Below are 18,999 nucleotides of genomic sequence, written 5' to 3' on the forward strand. Positions count from 1 at the left end.
TTTTCATGTAGGTAGTTAGACCTGTGTAGTCTACCCATCCAAACGTTTATACTGTAGTAATATCATTTGTTTACTTTCAGGAGCCCAAAAGCAAAGTCTCATTAGTCGGTTCTCTTCTGTGTGGTACCTATCTGTTTGCAGGTAAAATTAACAAACAACGTTGAAATAGACGTTAGCTACTAGTTTGAGGACAGAGGTTTTTTTCTGATACCCCCCCCCGTCCCCCCCCCCCCCACACACACACACACCTTCCGCCCTCCCCTCCCCCTGATGAATTAAAACAAAAATATACAATTTATAAAGTAAATCCAAAGTTCGCCGAACACCCCTCACACCTCCCTCCGCCCGAAATTTAAGAGCACCCCCCACCTTTGAAAGTTTCACAAGTTTCAAGTACCTCCCCCCCCCCCCCCCATCCCCCCCCCCCCCCCCCCCCCCGACATGGAGTAAATTTTCTGAAAGAACCATGTAGTTTAAGGAGATAGACCAATATTTCTCTTTCTGTTTTTAGAAGCCAATTTTAAAAGTCAAATAAGCGTCATTATTTTAGTCTTTATTTACAAGCTATTCAAATATTTAGTACTTATTTAGATGCTCATTTTAAATTTAACCATTTTTATTCTAGGTCCTATTGTAAGTGGAATGACCAATAAGTTTGGATGTAGGCCAGTAATAATAGCCGGTAGCCTGATTGCTACTGTAGCCTTCATACTAGCCTGCTTCTCCACGAGTTTGGTCATGCTCATCATCACCTATGGTGTCATTGGAGGTAAGTTTTTGAGTTAGTAAAATCAAAATGACAGTTTTCAGCAGTTCTAGGTCTAAGTGTAAGGGAGATAACTCTAAGAATATTTGTGATAAAGAAACTGTCTTCACCGATGGCCTTAACGTTACAAGTACATTATTACTACAAAAATAAGAAGTACTAAATCTGGAAGAGATCGCCCACGTTTACAACCGATCAGAATAGTAGAACGTTCTGATCACTGTTAATTTTTGTAAAACATTATTTATTACCTACACCCTTGTATGAAACATCTTTCCAAAAATATGAAAAAATGATTACACAATATTCTAGGTAATAGAATATAGATCTTAGGCTAATAGTACATCTATATAAAAAATTATGAACATTTGAGTGAAGTTGAGGTTTAATTAATATAATTTTGATATTAGGTTAACAAAAATATAAAAAACATAATTGTGATATTCACTTTGATAATACAATAGTACAGTAATTAGATTTTGGGCAATTAACATGATTATTTCCCTTGCAGCCTCTTAAATTTTGTAAATCTTAAATAAATACTCTCACATTAAAAAAAAAAAAATGATCATAATGATTATTGTACATTTTATGAGTATTCATTAAGTTCAAATTATAAATAAATAGCCTGCAAATAAGCTTACAATATGTTTTTTAATCTTTTTTTTTTTAATGAAGACCTACTCTTTAGGTTTAGAAATGGTAAAATCGTGTAGTGATTGTAAAATATTACAGATAATTAATATTATTTAATTTACCTTAGAGATTAAGATGATGTTTAATCCTAGTTTTTTTTTTTACTCATTAACAAAATGTATACAATATTTTCCCATGGTAACCAGGGTTTGGACTGGGTATGATCTATCTCCCCGCCATTGTCAGTGTGGGCTACTACTTTGAGAAGAAACGAGCTTTTGCCACAGGCATAGCTGTGGCTGGATCAGGGCTCGGGACTTTCATCTTCCCACCCCTCAGTGAATTTCTGATCAATGAGCTTACCTGGCAAGGGGGTCTCTTAATCATCGCAGGGATAATTTTAAACGTAAGTTTTGTAGGGTCTCTTAATCATTGCAAGGATAATCTTAAACGTAAATATTGTAGGGTCTCTTAATCATCGCAGGGATAATCTTAAATGTAAGTAAATGTAATTAAGTATTCATCATATTTGAAAATCATCTTGCTGTAAAAACAATGTTTAAGTTCATATTTTTTAATTTTTAAAAGTTGATAGATATTTTTAGTAAAGTTCTCATTTATTTTGCATTTTAGTTTGCGTCAGATCATTTTAGAAATATTTTCAATGCTGTAAAAGTAATATTGTTACTTTAATTACTAGAAATATTAAAACTGTAATATAATTATATGGAAAAAGTAATTTTAAACTTTCGTTTTTAATAAAACCTAAATTTAAGTCTCCAATTTTTAAATATTTAATCACATCACAATCAACTTGTTAATATCCCTATAGGGCTGCCTCTGTGGGGCATTAATGAGACCCTTGAAGCCACAGAAACCTAAACCTAGAGATAAACCTAGGTCTAAAACCTTGCTGGACAGGATCAAAGAGAACACGCACAGAGAAAGGTTTGTAGGTTTTTCCAGCTCATTTAAATCCTGGTGTGAAGTTTTTTTCCCTAGTTTTTCATGCTTGCAGTTTGGTGAAGTTTTGATCTAAACATGCTTGCAGTTTGGTGAAGTTTTGATCTAAACAAGCTTGCAGTTTGGTGAAGTTTTGATCTAAACATGTTTGCAGTTTGGTTAAGGTTTAAAATAAACATGTTTGCAGTTTGGAGAAGATTTGATCTAAACATGCTTGCAGTTTAATGAAGTTTTGATCTAAACATGCTTGCATTTTGGTGAAGTTTTGATCTAAACATGCTTGCAGTTTGGTGAAGTTTTGATCTAAACATGCTTGCAGTTTGGTGAAGTTTTGATCTAAACATGCTTGCAGTCTGGTGAAGTTTTCTAGTTTGCATTTAGGTGGTTTCTGATTGGTCTAGATATCTCTCCTATGTCTGCCTGAGCTTGGTGTAAAGATTCTTCATATTATTTTTGGTATGAAAAATATTTTTCTTCAAAATAACACAGAAAGTTAATCCTAAGTGGTCATCCATCAATGACGTCACGCTTTTTTTGACGATTTTTACCTCCCCCCTCCATCACACGTCGTCACAAAAAGCCAGACCCCCCCCTCCCACCCTAAAATGACGTCACACCTCAACCTACAACGGCCCCTCAAAATTGCAGTTGAATTTTTTTAAAACATCCATATTTTTCTAAAATCTTGTCTAAACTATTACAATTTATTAAAACAGTTATCTAAAATGCGAAATAACGTCTAAAATTCGTTTTCTAACATTGCTTTTTATAATGCAAAAATGTGACGTTGCAACATCTGAACCCCCCCCTCCCCCTCATCACACATCGTCACAAAATTACGGACCCCCCCTCCCCCCACGAGTGTGACGTCATTTATGGATGACCCCTAAGTAAAGACATCTGAATTTAAAAGAGGTATACAACAGCCAACAGAAATTGAGTTATCTGTTGACTTAATGAATAAGTATAGCAAACATGACCCACGATGCTTTTTTCCAAAGTTAATTTTTATATTTGAAAAAAATATCTCAGTTTATGACTTGAATGTGCAAAGTATTTATGGAATTTTTTTTTATTTAAAAACCAAAAGATGCCTTACTCTATAAAATGTGAAATAAACGTTAAATAAAATCTTAAAATAAACATTTTAACCAGAGGTTACAAAATTATTTTAAAAGTCTTTGATACAATCAAATGGTTTGTTTTGTCTTGATCCAATTTTATGAAAATCACATATTTAAGATCCTAAAATAGAAAAGTTCTAAAACAAATTTGTTTAAAATAAAATGCATTTTAGTAGAAAATGAAAATTGTTTTCTTGAAAAAGGAATGTACTAAAATCCAAGAAAAGGAAAATAAAACACCTGAGTTGATCAATAAAACTTGATTTAAAGGTTTTTAGCAAATTGGTTTATACATGCTTTTTATCTAAGCTACAAAAATCTGGTTAGACCAAGTGAGATTAAAACTTGATATGCGTGAAAAGGAAACAGTATACCACTTAAAAAGAATCATATTAAATGATTTTAGGCAAGCAAATGCAAGGCTAAAGTAAAAAAGGAATCAGAATAAAGCAGCTAATGTATAACTGTAAAATATATCTGTTTAGGTACAGGACCTCAGCAACAAAAATTAAAACTGTTTCAAGAATATATAAAACAATGAAAATAATTAGCTGCAGATAAAAAAAGCTAAAACAATAGCTGACATTGCAAGTCTTTGAAAAGTAGACAGGTATCTCCTTCTGTATAAACTTTTAATGTGTGAGAAAAATATAACAAACTTTCAATCTGTATTTAAAGCATGAATTTTTGTATTAATATTTTGTTTTAACAGCATTCAGATTTCCACAACAATTCAAATTTCGTTAACGAATTTTAATTGTATTACAGTAATTATATTTCTCTTAGTTTTTTAATTTATGTTAAATATTAAAAAATTCTGTAACAGCATGATTTGAGGTACTAATATAAACACAGAGCTACAAGAAGGTTTAGAACTACAACAGACAGCGGTGCATTTTTTATTTTAATCATACAGTCGCAGCCCGCCATTCTCACTCCCATCAGCTCATCCGTCATCCAAATCATGGGAACTCGTCCGACGCGACGAGAGATTTGTGTATTGTTTAACGTTTCCTCCCCTAGAACGGTCTCCGAGCTGGGGGACACGACCACCATCCTGCAAGGGGTCATGCAGGCTAAACTTAACCGCGAAAAAAATTTGCAAGACAATGACTCAGACCTCGGCTCTCTGCCGAGCCTTGCGTTTGTGAATCAAACGGACGGTACGTCTGACCATCGGAGGTATAGGTGAGTAGTTGGCCATACAAGACTGGATTAGTTGTTCACCTCAGGATTTACACTGCACAGTGTTATGACTAACTTTGTTGCCAGTTTAAACTAACGATAACAAGAATAACAAACATTTTTTTTGTACCTTTATAACATTTTATACTTGTGACATACCTTAATTAATTTGGTTTAACATGTCTGTTAATTTAAATTTATCCTGTTTTGTATTTTAAAAAAAATATCAAGTGAACTGATCTAGTGACTGTTCATAGATTAGTTATGTTTAGACAATTGTTCACGTAATTTTTGTTTCATGAATATGCTTACAATTTCATTTTTATTTATTTATGTCAAAATGGAAGCCTAGGTCTTAACACCAGTTGTTTTAGGCTTCTATCAAATACACTTTGTTTTTTCATTAATTTTTACCTATTTTGCTCTCCTTTTTTCACCTTTTTTTTAAAAAAAACTTTTTGTTTTGTTACTCATGTACTATGTCACTCAGATTGTTTTTTTTTTTTTACATTTGTTTTATGAATTTGTACTTTAGTACTGTAAAATATGACCAAGTTAAAAAAATAGTAATTATATAAGCCATTCTGTTTCTTGTTTCTAAAGAATAGTTAGCATTCAACTGTCTTACAAATTATAAATGGGAAATTAAAACAAAAACTAACATTAAAAGACTATTAAAAATATTTCTCTAAAAGGGATAGTATAATTTATACATGATGTTTACATACATTATATTAACATAATTTATTTACTTATACAATATTTAATATTGTACCTTTATATTTTGAACATGTATTGGTTTAGTAAGATTTAATTTTTTAATATTTAATTTAATTTAATTGTAAGTAATATTTTTAGTTATTAAAAAAACATTCTTTAAATTAGTCTGAGGAAAAATAATCAGCCATCATTAAATAATGGATGTAAGTTTTTAATACTTAGTTTTAAATGTATTCAACCTAATTTGTATACTGTAACAATTTAAAATATTTACTGAAATAACAGAACAACAGAGCCGGATAAGTTATTCACTAGAGATTGTTATTGCTCATAATATTGACTCTTGTAGTATGGCAGGGGAAGTAAATCAGAGTTATGTGAACTCCTATCCTATCTGGCAATATTGTTCAGTCTTTACAATAAATATTTTAATGTACTTCAACTTTGGAAATAACAATTTATATCTAATATTCCTAAAGATTTATAGGCCTATAGCATTCCTATAATAAATTTATATTCAAAAGATGTAATTACTAAAAATATCTTATTTACAGGTATAAAATTAGAAATAATATTAGTGTACCTATACATATATAAGTATTATACAGGCAATTGTAAAATATTTGACAACTATTTTTCTATTGAAAATTTTTAATACTAGTTTAAATGTAAAACATAACATCAAACAGAACACTTTTGATTGTTTTTGCATCCCTAAACTCACATCAAATGTTTCTACAGTGCTGCCATCACCATCGCGCCTGACCCCAGCAACCAAAAACTGTCCGTCAGCAGTGCCGGAGATTCCGCAGTGACCAGCTCCCCCGCCAGGGATGTGGCCAGTTCCCCTGGTTCACAGGTCACACCCAGGGTGCAGTCACCCAGCTCTGGGCAGGAGTCGGAGAAGGAAGATTACAGGGATGGGAAGATTTCTCCAGGTAACCTAGTCGTATGCAGCTCTCATGTTTATATTCTTGACTTACTTGACTTAGTCGAATTTACTCATTGTGGAACATAGGGCCTCCACCAATATTCCCTCTAAGAGGAAAAGGCTAGTGTGCAACTTGTATTTTGTGTGCGCAGTGTTCTAAAAGTCTTATACAAGGATATACGTTTTTTATAAAATGACTGCGCGGCAGGTTCAAAACCTCTGCGGGACCACGCAGCTTAGAGGGAACACTGGCCTCAACCATACCCTTCCATTTTGTCTGCTGGCTATTAATTTTACAGTCTCCCAAGACATCCCTGCTGTCTTTATTTCTTCAAGAAGACTTCACCTCCAGGTCTGTCTTGTGCACTCTCTCTTCCACTTTCCCTCTAGCGTCTGGTGTGTCACATTTGCATGAGCCTTTTGCAGTGTGTGTCCCACCCAGCGCACTTCCTCCTTCTTATTTGCACTGTCATGGTCTTATTCGTTGTCCTTCGCCATAATTCTATATTCGGCACTTTGTCCTGCCACCTTAATTTCAAAACCTAAGACATGTTTATATTCCAAGATCTGTTTATTCCTATATTTCTTAAAATAAGAAATTAACATTTAGGAATTTAGGAAATAGGCAATCAATACAAGTAAACAAATATTTTAACAATTATGTAGGCCAGTGGCATATGAAGGATTCTGTTATGTTAGTGGTTTCAAAAACAAAATCCACATGGGAACTTACATTGGGTGGTTATAACACACCCAAACACGGCTCTGTTTAAAAATCAATTAGGGTAATTTTAATCATCTTGTACATGTATATTGTGTAAAAAAAATCTATCACAGAAATAATTATATATTTCATTTTATTTAATACTAGGCATACTGCCTAGCTTCGCTTAGGTTTTTAAAAAACATTTGAGAATTTGAATACTTAATTATTTAGCGATGGATTGGGTGTGGAGTGCTTTAATAAGTTTAATTTAAACAGTAATGCTAATTTTAGAAAATAATGTTTTTGTTCGTCATTTACACTTACTTGCTGGAGAATTTCTGGAAAGTACGCAATGTATAACTAAAATGGAATTAGAACTACACAGGTTTCATGAACAGTATATCTCATAGTTTATATTACACTGCCTTTTGAAATTAATTAATTTATTTAATTAGGTTACTTAACTAAATTAGCAACTTAATTTTGTACTAAAACAAATGCTATACTTCGTCATTTTCTGTTTCTGTTTAAAATAGTATACAATTATTTGAAAAAAAATAATTTTAAAAACGTTACCTCCCTTGAAAACTGACCGTATGACGTATGTCATTGTTTACTTATATTGTTTGCTTATATAAGAAATTACGTTATATGAACATATTTAACGACTATAATGGCTGTTTATGACGGGAATAAAGTTTTTTTGTTACCCTCCATGGTCGGTCTACGACGTCACATAATATTAAGGGGATCGTTCGTCAATTTATTTATATATATATATATCTCGTATAAGGAGAATTTCACTCAAGATCATCTTTTAGCCCTCGTCGAGGGCTTTGAGTCTGACCAACAGTTTTTCCATACGGCCTAGTCATCTTTAGTAGTGTATGCAAAAACGTAGCATGATGTACAGACATTAAGTAACCTAAAAATTGTGTTAAAATTTCCCTGTTTTTCCCATAAAATACATAGATTATATAGGGAAATACAACTGGTCAGTTTTGACCGCTTTACGAAGTTTTCCCAGATATGCCGAGTTTTTTGTGACACCCCTAGGTGTTCTTCTACCACCTCACAAAATATCAAGGGGGGTCGTCGGAGGAAATTTTTTTTCGTAATAGAGCTCATATAATGAGAATTTCACTCGCGGTCACTTTTTAGCCCTCGTCGAGGGCTTTGAGTGAAACCGACAGTTTTCCCTAAAGGTCAACCCATTGACCTAGGAGCATGCAAAAAAATTAGCCAGATATACTGAGCTTAAGTACCCTAAAGTCTGCGTTGAAATGACCCTCTGTTTTTCCCATAAAATACAAAGATTATATAGGGAAATACAACTGGTCAGTTTTGACCGCTTTACGAAGTTTTCCCAGATATGCCGAGTTTTTTGTGACACCCCTAGGTGTTCTTCTACCACCTCACAAAATATCAAGGGGGGTCGTCGGAGGAAATTTTTTTTCGTAATAGAGCTCATATAAAGAGAATTTCACTCGCGGTCACTTTTTAGCCCTCGTCGATGGCTTTGAGTGAAACCGACAGTTTTCCCTAAAGGTCAACCCATTGACCTAGGAGCATGCAAAAAATTAGCCAGATATACTGAGCTTAAGTACCCTAAAGTCTGCGTTGAAATGACCCTCTGTTTTTCCCATAAAATACAAAGATTATATAGGGAAATACAACTGGTCTGTTTTGACCCCTTTACGAAGTTTTCCCAGAAATTGCCGAGTTTTTTGTGACACCCCTAGGTGTTCTTCTACCACCTCACAAAATATCATGGGGGGTCGTCGGAGGAAATTTTTTTTCGTAATAGAGCTCATATAAAGAGAATTTCACTCGCGGTCACATTTTAGCCCTCGTCGAGGGCTTTGAGTGTAACCGACAAATTTCCCTAAAGGTCAAGCCATTGACCTAGGAGCATGCAAAAAATTAGCCAGATATACTGAGCTTAAGTACCCTAAAGTCTGCGTTGAAATGACCCTCTGTTTTTCCCATAAAATACAAAGGTTATATAGGGAAATACAACTGGTCAGTTTTGACCGCTTTACGAAGTTTTCCCAGATATGCCGAGTTTTTTGTGACACCCCTAGGTGTTCTTCTACCACCTCACAAAATATCAAGGGGGGTCGTCGGAGGAATTTTTTTTTCGTAATAGAGCTCATATAAAGAGAATTTCACTCGCGGTCGCTTTTTAGCCCTCGTCGAGGGCTTTGAGTGTAACCGACAGTTTTCCCTAAAGGTCAAGCCATTGACCTAGGAGCATGCAAAAAATTAGCCAGATATACTGAGCTTAAGTACCCTAAAGTCTTTGTTGAAATGACCCTCTGTTTTTCCCATAAAATACAAAGATTATATAGGGAAATACAACTGGTCAGTTTTGACCCCTTTACGAAGTTTTCCCAGATATGCCGAGTTTTTTGTAACACCCCAAGGTGTTCTCCTACCACCTCAGAAAATTTCAAGGGGGGTCGTCGGAGGAATTTTTTTTTCGTAATAGAGCTCATATAAAGAGAATTTCACTCGCGGTCACTTTTTAGCCCTCGTCGAGTGCTTTGAGTGTAACCGACAGTTTTCCCTAAAGGTCAAGCCATTTACCTATAAGCATGCCAAAACTGAGCCACATGTAAAGAGAGTAAGTGCCATAAAATCCGTTTTGAAATGACCCTCTGTTTTCCCCATAAAATACAAAGATTATATAGGGAAATACGACTGGTCAGTTTTGACCCATTTCCCGATTTTTCCCGGACATGGCGAGTTTTTTGTGACACCCCAAGGCGTTCTCCTACCACCTCACAAAATATCAAGGGGGGTCGTCGGAGGAATTTTTTTTTCGTAATAGAGCTCATATAAAGAGAATTTCACTCGCGGTCACTTTTTAGCCCTCGTCGAGTGCTTTGAGTGTAACCGACAGTTTTCCCTAAAGGTCAAGCCATTTACCTATAAGCATGCCAAAACTGAGCCACATGTAAAGAGAGTAAGTGCCATAAAATCCGTTTTGAAATGACCCTCTGTTTTCCCCATAAAATACAAAGATTATATAGGGAAATACGACTGGTCAGTTTTGACCCATTTCCCGATTTTTCCCGGACATGGCGAGTTTTTTGTGACACCCCAAGGCGTTCTCCTACCACCTCACAAAATATCAAGGGGGGTCGTCGGAGGAATTTTTTTTTCGTAATATAGCCCATATAAGGCGCCGGTCAGTCGAGGTCAGTTTTGACCCCCGCTCCGTAGACTTTTTGCCGAACCGTCACCGGCCCTCGTGTTCTATCGCCATAAGGCACCTTCGTGCCAAATTTGACGCGCCTGCGGCACCGGGAAGTGCCCTATCGGGCACCTGACCACTTTGCTTTATATATATAGATTGCACTATTTATCACAAGTAGAGCCAGTGTGCAGTCACTGTGTCCTTCAAAAATTAAATGATGTCCAAAAAATGTATTTTTTTTTTAAATACCTATCTTATTGAATTTTTTGCCTCCTTGAACTATGTGTCAGCGAATTCTATAAGATAAAATTGCATCAAATTATTCATATTTATCTTCTAGTTAAATATATAATGTTCTAATAAGAATCTGCCTTTGGTAGATTTCTATTAAGATAATGAGATATGCTAAAGACTGCTCTTTTATGGCAATAGTCTCTGTAAGTTGTGGTTGAGACACAAAACTATCCCTTTAAGTGTTAATAAATATAAGGAAAGTACTCTTTCGAACATTATGGTCCACTGGACAGATGAAGTAGAGAACTGTTTCAGTGATCTCAGCATATGAATGGATAGTGTGGTCAGCACTATGCCCAGCAGCTTTTAGCTTCTCTAATGTGAGTCAGGTACCCATCATAGCTGGGTGGACTCAGGGATGTCTCATGGACTTGAGCCTGGGATCCAAACTCGACACCTTTGTTTTAGCAATCGAACTCTCTGCTATGCAACCACGCCCTCTTTTATAAACATAAAAACCATAAAAACCATTTTAAAAACCGCACTTAATGTGAAAAATAAAAACTTGTTCCACAGACCCAGAGAGTGAAGCTAAAATCTCTGAGGTGGCCGAATCAGTGGCCACTGGTGCGTCAGATTACTTCACACCTCCTGTGTCTCCGTCAACGACCACCCCCAACAGCCCTGTACATGAAGCCAGCAGCTCCGGCTCCTCTCCTGTCAAATCTGTGCAAGAGGATCCTAAGGTAAATTATGATAAGGCCAGATTAAGGTGTTGGTTTCCTGTGGCCAGATTAAGATGTTGGTTTCCTGTGGCCAGATTAAGGTGTTGGTTTCCTGTGGCCAGATTAAGGTGTTGGTTTCCTGTGGCCAGATTAAGGTGTTGGTTTCCTGTGGCCAGATTAAGGTGTTGGTTTCCTGTGGCCAAATTAAGGTGTTGGTTTCCTGTGGCCAGATTAAGGTGTTGGTATTCTGTGGCCAGATTAAGGTGTTAGTTACCTGTGGCCAGATTAAGGTGTTGGTATTCTGTGGCCAGATTAAGGTGTTAGTTTCTAGTGGCAAGATTAAGGTGTTGGTTTCTTGTGACCAGATTAAGGTGTTGGTTTCCTGTGGTTAGATTAAGGTGTTGGTTTCCTGTGGCCAGATTAAGGTGTTAGTTACCTGTGGCCAGATTAAGGTGTTGGTATTCTGTGGCCAGATTAAGGTGTTAGTTTCCAGTGGCAAGATTAAGGTGTTGGTTTCTTGTGACCAGATTAAGGTGTTGGTTTCCTGTGGTTAGATTAAGGTGTTGGTTTCCTGTGGCCAGATTAAGGTGTTGGTTTCCTGTGGTCAGATTAAGGTGTTAGTTTCCTTTGACCATATCATGTTTCAAGGAATTGATTTCCTGTTTTGTTAAACTAAATTTTGAAATACAAAATAGATGGTTATGTTATGTCATTCTGCACCTTTCTAAAATACCAAAATGCATTTGGAAAACTTTTTTCATAAATTTCTGCTTAAATGTTTTTTTAATTGAACAATACACAATGACAAATAAAACTATAATTAAAATATATATTACAAAAAATAGCAACAAAAACAATTTTGCTACAAAAAACTTAATGTGGTCTCTTGTTTTTAAAGCTAGCCAATACATCCAATCACTTCACTTAATAACTTATTTTCTATGTGGCCCCTGAGGAGAAAAGGGCTGCTGCCACACCTCTCCATTAGGCTTTATTTTTAGTAGCTCTCTGTATTTGCGGCCTTGTAAACCATGCATCCCTTGCCTCATCTTTCAGAATTTCCTTGGCTGGCCTACTTTCTCTTCCCCTGGGGATTTCAGTTTAATATAAATACTTTCTCCAATTTTTTAATGTAAATAAGTTTATTTGTATCTGTTTTTTATTATTATACGAAGAAACTGCTTTCTAATTCAATAATACCTTGGATAATTTTCACAGGAAGAATTACAAAAAAAATCAACACATCGCCAACAGAGTAATGGCGCCGTACCCGCCAGTGACTTCGCCCCCCTGTTGGAGGTACCTGCTCCTGTTTTCAAACCGAGCGGCTCAAAGACCGGCAGCTACGGTGGCAGCCGTACCAGCATGCTACACATCCACAGCATCAACTCGCTCCACGTCTCCAAGAAGGACCTGTCCCGTCCCATGTACCGCAAGGACATCTTCTACAGCGGCAGCGTCCTGAACATTCCGGAATACAAGTCTCAGACGGACATCCGCAGCTTCATCACCAGCATCACCACCATCCCCGGGGAGATGGAGTTTGTGGACGGGCCAAGCCCGTCCTCGCGGTGCATCAACAGCCTGTGCAGCTTCCTGCCGCGGTCCGTGCGGGACATTTTGAGCGAGATGGTGGACATTTCCCTGTTTAAGGATATCAGCTTCATGCTGATTTGCTTGGGGAACATCACTGCCTTCTTAGGGTTTTATATTCCGTTCATGTTTCTGGTAGATAGGGCGGTCCTGCTGGATGTTGATAAATCTAATGCAGCATTTCTGATCTCCATAATAGGTGAGCTCCACTTTTATAAATATTCAATTGAATACACTCAGACATAGATTCTATAGAGAAGAGCTATATTAATATAATTTATTTTATAATTTGTTTTAATTTTTTAAATTTTTATTTTGATCTACTGGAAAACATAATAAAATAATATATTTTACCTGTTTGTAAACAATTTTAAAAAAAAAATTGTTTTAATATTATAAATGCGCTGGAAAACATACTAAATTAATAGATTTTGCCTGTTTGTAAGCAATTTAAAAAAAAAATTTTTAATATTTTAAACGCGCTGGAAAACTAATAAAATGATACATTTTGCCAGTTTGTAATGTAATCTATATATATTTTTATTTTAAATTTTTAAATTCACTGGAAAACACATGATATATTTTGCCAGTTTGTAATCTATTTGTTTTTTATTCTTGACAGGTATAACAAACACAGTAGGTCGAGTCATTGTTGGCAAACTGGCAGACCTTCACATCATTGATAGTCTTATCATCACCTATGTATCCATAGCATTGTGTGGGTTGGTTGTTGCTGTTGTTCCATTCTGTAACACCTACCCTCTCCTGGCAACCAATGCAGCTATCTTTGGCCTCGGCATGGGTAAGCTGCAGTTTTTATTTGTTTCGTTGCCTTGTTACCATTTTGTTTTTAAGTTTGAATTTTAAAATTTTTAATCAAACTATACATTTTTTAAGAATTTTTATTAATTTATAGCCTATTTTTATTAACGCAAAACAAAAACCTCAAGTTCAATATTTTTTATCAAGATTTTATTTTTCCCAAAAAAATCTTTGGAATAATTCTTTGCATACATTATGAAATTGATGATTGAATATCAGTCTTGGAAAAGTAATAGATCTAAGGTTTCAGGTCAAAAATGTTATTGGGAAAGGTTGTTGAAATGTAACAATACAATTAGTACTTAGATCACTGTATGTGTACATTTTAGCTTGCACAATGTACCAATTAGTTGTTTAATGCCTTGACTTGCAGTGGTGCTTAGATCACTGTGTGTTTACATTTCAGCAGTCACAATGTACCAATTAGTTGTTCAATGTAGTGGTACTTAGATCAATGTGTGTACATTTTAGCTTGCACAATGTACCAATTAGTTATTTAATGCCTTGATTTGCCGTGGTACTTAGATCAATGTATGTTGTATGTTTCAGCAGGCACAATGTACCAATTAGTTGTTTAATGTAGTGGTACTTAGATCAACGTATGTTGTATGTTTCAGCTGCCTTTATTTCCCTGTCGTCCATTGTAATCTGTGATCGTATGGGACTGGAAAAGCTAACCAATGCCTTTGGGCTTATGTCTATGGTGCGTGGCATCGCTGGAATGGCTGGTCCTCCATTAGCAGGTAATTAAGCTCATTTCACCCTAATTAATTGATTACTTTTTATCTAAATCCTAAGTGACTGCTGCTTTAGAAAACCCCACTGATACAAGAAAAAAATAATTGTAGCATACTAGTAATAAAGGAAACAAGTTTTAATTTTAAAAAGTATTTGGATTGATTTTGATACCTGAATATTAAACAGTTTATAAAAATCTTAAAACATATCCGTTATGGTTAAGCCAACATACATATTGTTATTTTAAACAATCATACAGGCCAATCCAAATATCAATAGGCCTACCTGTCTTATTGTCTAAATTAAATGTTTGAATTTCAATTACTTACTAATGAGATACATATAACTAATTGACTTGATTGTTCAAACAGGTTTCCTGTACGATGCCACGGGCGATTACGATCTGTCTTTCTACATCGGGGGTCTGCTCCTGTTTGTTGGCGCTGCCTGCCATTGTCTTCTGCACCTCCCATGCCTAAAGTGTGTATACCTAGATCAAAACTAATCAAAACTTTTATAGTTTTTGTATACCTAGATCAAAACTCTCATAGTTCTTGTATACCTAGATCAAAACTAATAGTTTGTGTATACCTAGATCAAAACTCTCATAGTTTGTGTATACCTAGATCAAAACTCTCATAGTTCTTGTATACCTAGATCAAAACTAATAGTTTGTGTATACCTAGATCAAAACTCTCATAGTTTGTGTATACCTAGATCAAAACTCTCATAGTTCTTGTATACCTAGATCAAAACTAATAGTTTGTGTATACCTAGATCAAAACTTTTATAGTTTGTGTATACCTAGATCAAAACTCTCATAGTTTTTGTATACCTAGATCAAAACTCTCATAGTTTTTGTATACCTAGATCAAAACTCTCATAGTTTTTGTATACCTAGATCAAAACTCTCATAGTTTTTGTATAAGCCTACATGGATCAAAACTATAATAGTTTTTGTATACCTAGATCAAAACCCTAACAATTTTGATATATTTGGATCAAAACTTTAATAGATTTCATAAACCTGAATCAAAACTTTAAAGCACAACATTTTAGTCTTAACTTGATGCATTGATTATGACATTTAATTTCATGCTGTGTCTATAACCTTGACATTCATGCTTGTCTTTAGCCTTGAACTCTGGGTTTAACTTTTAACATTGCTTTCTATATACAGGCAGGATCCCAAAGTTACCAACACAACCGTAGAAGCGCCACCAGATGAAATTCTAGAACTTATAGGCTCCAAACCACAGATAATTACAGTGGACGAGGCGTTATCAGCAGTATGATTTAAAGAATAAACAATTTATTTTTAATTACAGAGGATAAAACATTATCAGCAGTATAATTTAAAGAATAAATAATTAATTTTCAATTACCGTGGACAAAGAAATATCAACAGTATAATTTTAAAAATAAACTAATAATGTTTAATTACAGTGGACAAAGCATTAACAACAATATTAGGCTTATAATTTAAATCATTAACAATTAATTTTCTTTAAAGAGGAAAATTGTACAAATCTGTTAACACTGGTGCTGCACTGACTTCTTCTTACTCTATATAGACCTATAATTTTAATAACAATGAAATGTGTTAGTAACCAATATAGCTTTACAACAATTTTAATAGCTTTTCGAAACTCTAATATCATGGATATTAGAAATTTATAATCCAAAAAGTTTCAAATTTGCAATAATAGTTAGTGAACAAATTAATGACTTAAATTTATGAGTAGATAATGAAATTATCAACTGTTAAAAAATAATATTTTAAAGCCAATTAACAGATAAAAATTTGTTTACACCAGTTATAAATTATAAAGGTTATAAATAAAAATAAAAGTATTCACTGCTGAGGAAAAACTCATTTAACAAAATACTTGTTTACTTTGTAATTGCTCATTATTAAATCATATCATTGGTTTTTTTTAATCAGGGAAGAAAAGGGTATTCAATTGTTTATAGACAGATCAGATTGTTTAATAGTACTGATTGTGGAAGATTGTATGCAAGTGTGTATTCAGTGTTTTTTTGTGAGTGGTTTAAAAATTAATGCAAGCTGTGTCAGTTGTTAAAGTTTATGATTATTTTGGTTTTATCCTTAGTTTTTGTTTTATATTGTTTCATTGATTGTTTTCATATAGCTTTCAGTACGGAGTATTGAACTTCTGAAATGTTTAATGCAAAACAATGCATCAAACAGATTTAGCAATATTTTGTTTTAAGGTTCAAATTTATATCCAAGCTTCTGCATTTAGTTATTTTAAATTTTTATTTACAAATATGAATTCAATTTTTGTTTTATACAAATCTTAAAAAAAAATCGTTTCAATACCTTAATGTTTAGTTCCCAGTTTACATAAAGATCACATAATGTATTATTTGCAATTAATTAAAATGTGTATACAAAATGTTCATACTTATCTTTTACCTTGCATTCACTATTACAAAATTGTCAAAAAGACCAATTTTGTTTAATTTTTAAAGATTTGCTTTGCTTTTAGAAGATTGACAACTTTAGCGTATGATAAAAAGTGTCATATTTGATGTAATATAAATTGATTATTATCAAATTATATTTGATATATAAATAGTTTAATACCATCTATACTAATGGCAGCTTCAAGATTTCCTAAACAACCAAGCTATATAATTTTTTTAAAATTTAAACTAAATCAAACAGTATATTTTGTTCAAAATTTTCTCAATTTTAAATAAATGGCAATATATAAACAGATTTTTCAAAACTATCAAAATTGGTCCCTTATCCCATCTTTACAGTGTGTTTGCTGTATATAGTTAAAAATTCATGTAATGCATAATTGTAAACAATAATTAAATTCATGTATGAGTTTTTGTGCGTTCTAACAGTAAACTTAGAATTTTAAAAACAGATTTAAATATTAAATTAGATTTCTTTAAAAATACAATGGTTATAACATTACTTTGCATAAAACGTTAAAATTTTAGCTATATACAATTTTATTCTTTGCATTTACATTTTATTTGTACATATTTTTAATGAAATTACAATAATATAATTTCATTCTTCAAGTCCCCATAATCTACACTGTTTTTTTTATTATCATTCTAATACCATTGTTATGTATACAAACCCTTCCTGTTGTCTATTTTTTGTTTAGAAAATTTAATATTGTGATAAAATTCATGATTCCATTCTTCAGTAAAATCTTTAAAGATTTTTAAAAATAAATATTGTTTTTGTGTACCCAGATTCATTGATTTTTAAATTTTATTTTACGTCAATTCTGTTGTTCTTTTAATACATATTTACTTTTTTGTTTAATGTGTTTACAGTTTTAAAATAATTTCAGTTGTTTTATTTTTAAACTTAACTTTTTTTTTTTTACTTTTGTTATTATTACAATATTGTTTGTATTAGATGTAAAAACAGTAGCAATGATCTGTAGATTATTTCATTATCTAACAATTTAATAGAGGCTAATAGAACTTCGTAACAATGGGTTTGATGTATTGATGCTTAACTCATTGTTCCTTCTATCAGCATGATGCCATAGGCTTTAATAATACAGTATTGTTTTAAATGATAGTTTATCCTTCAAACTAGCCATTTCTTTTACTCTTTTAACAAAAATAATGTCAATAAAAATTTTTAATTGTTTCCTACTTATATCATAAACATATTTTGTAATTTGGTTAAATCATGATTTGATAAAAAAGAAATGCATTAATTGTTGTAGCATTGTCTTTCATGTTGATCATTATGGAATTTGGATTAACCCAAATGTTTAATTAAATAATAATTAACAAGTATCATACGCCTGCCACTAATTTAAATAGTATAGTCTAGTAAATAAGTAGATCTATACTATAAGGCTTGATTGAATTAAAACATTTTGTATTTTTATTATTATCAATAAAAATCTTTCTAGATCTAATATAATATATATCAAATAGCATTCAAGTTCATCAAAGTTAAAATATTTTTGTTATTTTTATTTTATTTCTTGTAATTTTCTTTGTTCAGTTGATTGAGTGGGGAAAATTAGAAATAGCTCTAGGATCTAGTATCTAGCTTTTGTTAGAACTTAATCAAAGGGCGCTAACTGCCGTTAACTGCGTCCTTAGTTACTTAAATAGGTGATTTAGTGGCCAGATTTCATACGTTTGAAAAGCCTATTCTTATTATTAAAACTGTGAGAAACTGTTGTACGTTTTGTAAACAAACTAAAATGTTTTGTTACTTTTTCACGTTTCTCCTATTCCTTACAGAAAATAAAAAAATGTTTATTATACAAAAACATATTGTTTCGCTCTTTAAATACGTTCATTTTCATTCTTTTCACCATTTGCTAACTGCAGTAAGTAGATTAACTATCATCCTATAACCCCTCTCGAGCAGTCGAGCGTTCGACTGTTGAAAGTTGAGTTCTGCTCCGAACTCAGTTGGACGAACCTGAGTCCACCCAGCTCTAATGAGTACCTGACTCGCGTTATGGAAAGTGAAGTCGGATGAGTAAAGTGCTGAGTCTACTATCCCTTCATAAGCTGAGGACTATCACAAACATCACCTGCCCTATGGACCTTAAGGATTGAAAGTGTACTTTTTAACATCCCTTCTTGCTTGTAGATAAGCTTATTTTTTTTTCTTCTTTTTTTGTTT

General features: G+C 33.5%; 1 protein-coding gene across 2 annotated transcripts; it reads left to right on the plus strand.

Annotated features, from left to right (window-relative positions):
- Positions 1-110: 110 nt before the first annotated feature.
- Positions 111-18,631, plus strand: LOC131958215 (monocarboxylate transporter 5; the record flags this gene model as incomplete). Of its 2 annotated transcripts, XM_059323102.1 has the most annotated exon segments (12): positions 111-141; positions 626-769; positions 1,609-1,808; positions 2,235-2,350; positions 4,513-4,677; positions 6,136-6,332; positions 11,044-11,213; positions 12,411-12,984; positions 13,408-13,587; positions 14,225-14,350; positions 14,717-14,825; positions 15,526-18,631. In XM_059323102.1, coding segments are annotated over 12 exon segments (2,127 nt in total), but the record flags the coding sequence as incomplete, so codon positions are not given.
- Positions 18,632-18,999: the final 368 nt, after the last annotated feature.

The sequence above is a fragment of the Physella acuta genome, unplaced genomic scaffold (genome assembly GCF_028476545.2).
Source record: "Physella acuta isolate Inbredline_101_S28 unplaced genomic scaffold, ASM2847654v3 ptg001301l, whole genome shotgun sequence".
NCBI classification, from domain to species: Eukaryota; Metazoa; Mollusca; class Gastropoda; family Physidae; genus Physella; species Physella acuta.